The following is a 9,051-nucleotide window of genomic DNA, read 5'->3' as shown; positions in this document are numbered from 1 at the left end:
AATTAATGTTAGTAAATGAGGTCAATTGAAATCTATTTTTAAGGAACTTTAAATCACGCGTCAAACTAGGAGACATTTTATATTATTTTATTTTTGTACAGTTTTTTTTTTTTTTTATTGTCTCATGTTTAGTTTTAAATTAACAATTGTTCGCATTTCATTATAGAATTGTATTCAGTAAAAAAGATAATATTTATATGGCAATTTTATATGGCAATTAATGGAAAATATGGATGGTAAGACTACTGATGCAAACGGAATATAACTTCATAGAGTAAAATCAAAATTCTAAAATTTTAGGGTATAAAATTCAAATATACCCAAATTTTAGAGGTGTATTTTACAATTTAGCCTATATTTTCTGGTTACTACGTGCTCAACATCATACTGACCAAAGGTTTTTGTACAACTATGAGTTATTTTTTCCTTTAATTTCAATTTCAATTTTTTCCTCTATATATATATATATATATTTTTTTTTTTACATTTGAAAATACATGTCCACTTTTTAAAATTTGTAGTTCTTACCTATTAAAATTTTTATATGATCGTCACATTTTCTTAAAAAGAAATTGAATTTCTCATTAAGAAAAATTCAACGATAACCTTTTATATTTATTAAACATCGTGTGACTTTTTGTGCTCTAGTAATAGTTAGCTCAAGTGATAAGGTTTCTTGCGCTCACATAAGAAACTTAAGTTCAAATCACGATTATATTAAAAATGAATTAATGTCTTAATTTGATAATAAAGAATGATCATCAAAGAATGGACATCATAAATTAAAATCCTACCATATATAGGAGTGTCCAACAAGCAGACTCGATTCATTCATCTGACCCGAGCCAAGTAGAAGCATCAATTAGTATTAATTGATACTGATTAGTGGCAGGTTGTGTATTATCAAACCTAACTTGGTTTTGTTGGATATTGATGGTAAGGGCTTAAAACCATCAAAATTTCCCAATTATCTTTTCCCCCTTTCATCTTCGACAACCACAAAAGCTTTCAGTAGTTTATGTTAAGATCTAATTCTTTTCAATGTAGATGAGGTCAAGATTTGGTTGTAGATGTTCAAATTTGACTGCCAAGGTTGAGATCTAGTAGTGGCGACTCCAAAGACCATGGAGATCAGGATCTCCCCCACATTCATCACTGTTTCCCCCATCATCAATTCATTAACTGAGAATTTAATGGATCTGACAGTTGATAACTTTATGATGGCCAATCGAAATTGGTTTGCTTTCTCTTATAACCCGGTATGACTGGACCGAGTGAAATGTTGGAAATAAACCTAAAGATTTGTGTATTGTGCTAATCATATCTATAAAAATTGTATGACAAAATATATTGTTTTTCTTTTATTTAATAACCATTTTAGTTTTAGTTTTTTTTTTTAATAGAAAAAAAGGCACAAAATTAAATAACTACAAAGTCACAAGTCTATTATAACAAACTCCCTCCTTATCTAGAATAGAAACTTTTCCACCAGGTAGCGGATCATAAAAAATAACAAAATTATAGGAATTAGAATTTCTAAGTTTAAAAAGAGCATCTGCGTAGTTATTGACTTCCCTTAACGTGTGTTTTTCTCTTATTTAATAATCGTCTCATTATATATATATATATATATTTGTAGAAAAGGCACAACATTAAACAACTACAGAGTCACAAGTCTATTACAATAAATTCCCTCCTTAACTAGGAATAAAAACTTTTCCACAACAGGCAGCATATCCTAAAAAATAACAGAATTACAGGAACTATAATTTCCAAGTTTAGAAAGAGCATTCACATAGCTATTGGCTTCCCTCAACGTGTTTTTTTTTTTTTTTTTTTAAAAATAACTGTCTCATTTTTTAGATATTTTTTGGTAGAAAAAGGCACAACATTAAACAGCTATAGAGTCACAAGTTTATTACAATAAACTCCCTCCTTATTTAGGAATAGAAACTTTTCCACCACAGGTAGCAAGTCATCAAAAATAACAAAATTACAGGATCTAGTATTTCTAGGTTTAGAAAGAGCATCCATATAGCTACTGGCTTCCCTCAACACGTATTTTTCTATTATTTAATAACCGTCTCATTTTTTATATTTTTTTGGTAGAAAAACGCACAACAATAAACAGTTACAAAGTCACAAGTCTATTACAATAAACTCCCTCCTTATCTAGGAATAAAAAATTTTCCACCACAGTTAGCGGATCATAAAAAATAACAGAATTACAAGAACTAGAATTTTCAAGTTTAGAAAGAGCATCTGCATAGTTATTGGCTTCCCTCAACGCATATTTTTCTATTATTCAATATTCCTCTCATTTTTTATATTTTTTTGGGTAGAAAAATTGACAACATTAAACAGTTATAGAGTCACAAATCTATTACAATAAACTCCTTCCTTATTCAGGAATAGAAACTTTTTCACCACAAGTAGCGGATCATAAAAATAACAGAATTACCAGAACTTGAATTTCCAAGTTTAAAGAGAGCATCTGCATAGCTATTGGCTTCCTCGACATGTGTTTAAGCCGATCTCACCTTGAATTAAGGTATTTGTGTTTGTATTTGTAGTTTTGTACTTATAGAAAAAGATAATATTTTTTAAAAAGTTTGAAAAAAAAAACAATTTTAAAAGAAAAAGGGATAAGGAAAGAAGGAAAAAAATCTCTCTATTGGTAGGAGCATGAGATGATAAGCACTAGACTAGACAGCTATCACAAACCACAGCTCTCTGTTGAGAAGTATTGACCTCAGAAATGAGAAGTCACACGCACACATTCAGACACATAAGCCCAAAAAAGTGCACCGTCACCGTAAACAAACGGTGAGAGATCAAACGTGGTGCTATCTCGTGCGGGCTTTTACTAAACGAAGGTTCAAGGTTGTTGTCTTTATAACGAGACGCTGTGTCACAGCTTTTATTTTCTCTCCACTCTCACTCTTCTCTTCATCTGTTTCTTTTGACGGAAAAAAAAAAAAAACAAAAAAAAAACCCCAAAATAAAAGAGAGAAAAGAAAAGGAAAGAAAGGGAAAGGGAAAGGGAAAGAGAAAGAGAAAGGAAATGGTCGTTGTAGATGATGATGATGATATGGTGGAGATGAGAATTATCATGTTCGCTTCTGGAGCTCCCTCTTCTTCCTCTCAATTCTCTGATGCTTATCCCAAAAGGTACTCTTTGAAGATCCCCAATCTTCTTCTTGGGTTGGATATTTAAGCTTTTTTTTTTTTTTTATATATAGTTTTAGTGTGTGTGTGTGTGTAGTAGTAGTAGTAGTAGTTAAGTAAAAGAATAAAAAAGTAGTCTTTTAAGTGTTTTTTTTTTTTTTTTGGATGGATTTGATGGTTTTGATTCAGTGTTTCCCACCTGTGTTTGGAGGATTTCGGGAGATTCTTGGGCTAGGGTTGGATATAGTCTTTCTTTAGCGTTTTCTGAGTCTCCTTCTCTCTCTCCATAGGTAGAGATTGAAGAGAAAACTGCAACCTTTTTTTTCTTCTTTGTATTTTTTGGGTTTTTGTTTTTAGTTTAGATACTGCTTATATACTTAAGAAAAAAAATTTATTTTGTTCTTGTTGTTGTTGTTTTTTGAGTTGGGGTAATTGAATAATTATGTTATTGTTGATGTGGGTTTGTGAGGAATTTGTTATCTGATTTGATAAATCTAGGGTTTTGATGGAGGGGAGATATACTGGGGATTGAGTGATTTGATTGAAGGTCTTTATAAAAAGGTTGTTTTTCTTGAATTGTTTGTATTGGGGATGGCAAAAATTTCAACTTCACCACCAGACACCACAACCAAGGAGATGATGAGCTGAGAAATGGTAGATTCTCTCATCACTGCCCTTTCAATGGAGAATCATCATCCATCCACCATTTTGTCCATGGATTCCAGCGCCTCCTCCCACGACGATTTAGATTTGGAGATGAATCGGCAAATCATACTGTCCCGTCCACCCGACATCAATTTGCCCTTGTCAGCCGAACGCAGCCCGCCTCCGCCATCGTGGAATTCGGAGCCCTGTGATATTTTAGATGTTGGGCTTGCTCCACAAGTCTATGAGACTGAGACTTTCCTTAATATCCCCAAGGCTGGAAGGAAATGTGCCAAGCGGATTGATAGTATTTGGGGTGCTTGGTTTTTCTTTAGCTTTTACTTTAAACCCTCATTAAATGAGAAATCGAAAGCCAAGATTGTCCGGGACAGCAATGGAGTGTCTGGGTTTGACAAATCTGATCTCAAGCTCGATGTCTTCATGGTTCAGCATGACATGGAGAATATGTACATGTGGGTATTCAAGGAGAGGCCAGAGAATGCATTGGGCAAGATGCAGCTGAGGAGTTACATGAATGGACATTCTCGTCAAGGCGAGCGTCCATTTCCATTCAGCGTTGATAGGGGTTTTGTCCGATCTCACAGGATGCAACGGAAGCATTATAGGGGTCTGTCGAATCCCCAGTGTGTGCATGGGATTGAGGTTGTTCCAGCGCCCAATCTTATGGGTCTTGATGAGGAAGAGCGGAAGAGGTGGATGGAACTCACGGGCAGGGACTTGAACTTCACAATCCCTACAGAAGCAAGTGATTTTAGTTCATGGAGAAACCTGCCTAACACAGACTTTGAGCTTGAGAGGCCAGCTCCTCCAATAAAGACTGCCTCAAATTCCAACTCAAAAAAATTGCTTAATGGTTCTGGCCTGAATTTGTCTACTCAGCTGTCTAATCATAGCAATGGTGATGCGATGGACCTATCACCCAGCAGCAAGAGGAAGAAGGACTTCTTCCCACATGTGAATGTGAATGATGATGATTGCTACTTGGCTGTTAAAATTCCGGATATTGAAATTCACCCTAATGAGCCACTCTGGTTGAATGACTTTAGTGGGGTAATGAAGAATGTATATGGGCCTGTTACAGCTGCAAAAACAATCTATGAGGATGAAGAAGGCTATTTGATCATTGTCAGTTTGCCCTTTGTGGATCTTCAGAAGGTGAAAGTTTCCTGGAGGAATACTCTCACTCGTGGTATCATAAAGGTATCTTGTGTGAGTACATCTCGCATGCCATTTATCAAGAGACATGATAGGACTTTCAAGCTTACAGATCCATCTTCTGAACACTGCCCTCCAGGGGAATTTGTTAGAGAAATCTCACTTTCAACCCGGATTCCCGAAGACGCTAACATAGAAGCTTATTATGATGGGCCAGGATCTGTGCTTGAGATTATAGTGCCAAAACTTCGTGTGGGGCCGGAAGAACATGAGGTTCGTGTTTGCCTTCGCCCTCACCTGGGAGGCAATGATCTTATGTTGACTTGAGATAGGCGTTTATTAAAATTTGTAGGCATTGTTGCCATGGTTGGTGCTTCATTGTTTTACTAACTTTGTACCATACAGTGTATTCTATGAAACAAATTGTGCATCTCACATTTGTCTTTGCAAATTTTTCTCACTAACTGTTATGGTATTTGTGCCCATGAATCTGTTCAGCTTTTGACTGTAATGATTCTTTTCAACCTATATTGGAATTAAGTTATTTATAAAGTCATTATATCTTCAGTTGAATCACCTTTCATGGCTTGGATATGTTTTCATCTGTAAATTTCTGTCTCACTCTCGCACCTTTTATTGATAGCTTATAAAGTTTGGATATGAGGTGTCCCGAGGGACTTTGCTGTGATAGCTTGTATGTTGACATCAATAATTTCTTTCTGATTTAATTTGCTGTGGTTTCCGTATGGTACTTTCTTACGTGTAGACGTAGTCTAGCATCTCCAATAAAAACAAAACTTGCGGCCAAGTGCTTTGTTACTTGTTCATCTTGCCTGCCGTTAAATCACTTCCATTTTCCAGTCTCTCATTACATATCTTTCTCTTGGGGAAGATGACTTGCCATTATTGGTATTTATTGTATGTGAACAAACAATGCGCAAGCACAGATCCATCCAAAATATCATGCCTAGCTTGAGTATTTTCAGCTAGGAAGTTCACTAGTGGAGGCCAAGTTTGCTCTTGAAATCATCTACTGCATGAGCATTTCAGGTGACCCAAAAATGCAGTGCTGTTCCTCAATCAAATTGAACAATGTGGTTGCATTAACTAATGAACAACCTAGTTGAGCAACTATATGATTGAATTTAATTACCCTATATAAAGAAGACAACACTATTTTTACTGTATTGGTCAATACAATTGTATAAATTGAATTCAATTGGGGAACATAAAGTATGACCTTAAGGAACTAAGCACCTATTCCTTAAGCACCCAAACTTTGCTCTGACAATTTACATGTAAATATTAAATACTAAGGCCTAAAATATAGTCACACTCACACCTTCATTCCCATGTTGGTCTTTTTATCAAATAAAAAAAATAAACAATTCCCATATTGGTCTTAATCTATAGCAGAATCAAATAGTTTTTATTTAATTGATTATATATATAATATTTTATTTAAACTTAGTAACAAAGAATACATCATCGGATTTCAGAACAAATTTGGGTCTGTTTGAGGTGGGTAAAGACTAGTAGCGTATTTTGATATAAATAATCCTTGCAAAAAACAGGTATTGACAGAGATAAGACAGTGCCTGTTTAATATTTAAATTATGATCTTTTTCTTTTCATGGTTGTGCCTAACTACTGTGAAAGGCACCAATCCATATCTCAAAGTTTTCAGAACCCAATACTGTGTTGCCACTTAAGCAAAAGGATGTTTCTCTATAAATAAATAAAAAATGACTTTTTTGAGTGATATTTTGGGATAAAAGAAGGGCCAAACCAAAACGTTTTGATCAATATCAATGTGAACGCTGAGTCAACGTTAAATGTCTATTTGGGTATGGTGAGAGGGCCATAGGAGGAAACTTCGGTGGTGGTGTGACTGATGAGATCAAGGACGGCGTCGCATTGATTGATATTTTTGTGCGTGAGTTTACTATACAACAATGTCAATTAATGGTGCTTTTGTTTACTTTTCCAAGTCCTAGGTGTTTCCTTATGCATTTGACATGTGGATTCCACTGGGAAGGAATGGACAACCAGCCAATCCCAGTTGAGGCCTAGTAAAATTGTAGAAGATCAGCCATTTGTGTCTTATTAATATTATATGGTGAAATTATAAGATTTAAGTATGATATACTATTCTACTAAAAAAATTTTACCTGTTTAAAATTATTAGTTAAAAAAATTTTTTAAACAGAAATTAATTACTGATTCAGCAATTTTAAGCAAGTGAAAGTTTTTTAATAGAATGGTGGATCACATCACTTATCCACCAAAACACTCTATAATTTCTCTATTATATGGGTGTTATATTAGTCATTTTATATTATAATTTTTTTAAAACAATTCATGTTGCCATATTGTATTCATACCAATGCTTGTGCTTCTTAGGTTTTGTAAATATACTATTGATTTTTTGAAGTGAGAATATAAAAAATAAGAATGATTTTACTAATGTGTGTCCTAAAGACACATAATAATAAATTAATTTTGAAAAAGGTTTATCGAAAATTAAAAAAAATTTCAATTTCTAATAAAATTTTTTCAAAAATAAATTTGTTAATATGTGATCTAAAAAAAAAAAAAAAAAAGGGCATACATTAATTTTCTAAGAGCACGAATTAATAGAATCCAATGAAAAAAAAAGGCAATACTATGTACAACTGACGAGGGAGGCATTGCTGTCAGTAGATTAGAGAGACATGATAGCTGAAGGAACATGGTACTTGGCTAAGAGGCTAAGAGCTGTTAAGGAAAGTAGAAAAATGCATTTTCGTCATGAGTGAGGTCAGTTCCACATGTCTTCTTGTTTTCCGTTTTTTATTTATTATTTTAAACAAAAAAGGACAAAAAGGCATTATAAAAATAACAAAACAAAATATTTTGATGCAAACAATTTGTTTTGTTTTTTTGTTGAATGATTCAAACAGCTCAACTAAACGGAAATCTATTCTTTTTTGTGCATAGAAAACATGAATGTTTATCCCGGTTAATTACTTAATATCACTAGGCTCCCTTGGGAAACAGCTATGAATTGGATTCGGTACAATAATTAGGGCTATTACACCATATAATTACTTTATTTATATAAGATGTAAAAATGAATAGGATAAAAATTAAAAGTTAAAAATTTACCCTATCAACTTTTATATTTCACATGAGATGTTCATTGTATGGTGCAATAGGATCTCAATCCAACAACTATATTCACCAATCTTTTTTATTGTCTACAGCGCCTATTGCATATATCCTAGGTAATGCCAAGAAAGGTGAATTTATTGTGTCGAGTTTTAGGCCTATTACAATGCTACTAGTTTGGAAACTGAGAAGATATCTGTATTGAGTATATGTAATGTCTCTCTTATGTAGAGGTTGGTCTCATGCTTGTGAAGTCTACCCAATATGAGAGGGGTGTCACATATACCTGATACATATAATTTTGTTCCAATCTTCTTTCTGATTTGAAATTTGCCCCTCATTGGAGAATCAAATCTATTTGTGCTGACTCTCGAGCTCCGTTGGCATCTTCACCTAAGGTTTATGTGTGTTGGGTGCTCAAGTTGTGCAATGGGGCTTCTCATTCTCTGGCAAAGTTCTCTTTAGTTTGTATTTTTTTTTTTTTTTATTCTTTTAATATTGGTAACAGCCCCTTTCTTTTGTTTCTGTTATTCGGGTGAAGCTTGTTTGCCTGTTTTGTTTGTTCTCTCTCAAATGAAATTTCCAGTTCATCACCAAAAAAAAAAAAAAAAAAAAAAAGAAAAGAAAAGAAAAGAAAAAGATGTTGTCCTAGAATTGATAGTTCACCATGAATACTAGAAAACAAACCAATGTGCAGCCTGCATGTCAGTTGATAATGACACGCTGCATTTGGAACAGCAAAAAGAAGGAAAGGAAGAGAAATTAGGAAAAGATAGAGTTCCTGCTATTTGGTTTGTATGAGAGAAAAGAAAAGAAAGCAAAAAAGTGAAGAAAAATCAATCCACTAGGAAAACTTTTACAATCCGCCCAATTTGGGTAGAATTGGAGAGAAATCAGTAATAAAAAACTCTA

The 9,051-nt window shown here is 33.8% G+C and overlaps 1 protein-coding gene across 1 annotated transcript; it reads left to right on the top strand.

The window, feature by feature from the left end:
* The first annotated feature begins 2,748 nt into the window (after window positions 1-2,748).
* Window positions 2,749-5,565, top strand: LOC112017272 (uncharacterized). Its single transcript, XM_024049738.2, has 2 exons — window positions 2,749-3,171; window positions 3,667-5,565. Exon 2 carries the CDS (start codon window positions 3,820-3,822, stop codon window positions 5,314-5,316), a length of 1,497 nt encoding a protein of 498 aa, XP_023905506.1. The 5' UTR covers window positions 2,749-3,171; window positions 3,667-3,819; the 3' UTR covers window positions 5,317-5,565.
* Window positions 5,566-9,051: the final 3,486 nt, after the last annotated feature.

Source organism: Quercus suber, unplaced genomic scaffold (assembly GCF_002906115.3).
Source record: "Quercus suber isolate HL8 unplaced genomic scaffold, Cork oak 2.0 scaffold_444, whole genome shotgun sequence".
Lineage (NCBI taxonomy): Eukaryota > Viridiplantae > Streptophyta > Magnoliopsida > Fagales > Fagaceae > Quercus > Quercus suber.
Note: the sequence above shows the minus strand (reverse complement) of the source record. Positions and strands in the feature narration are given on the sequence as shown.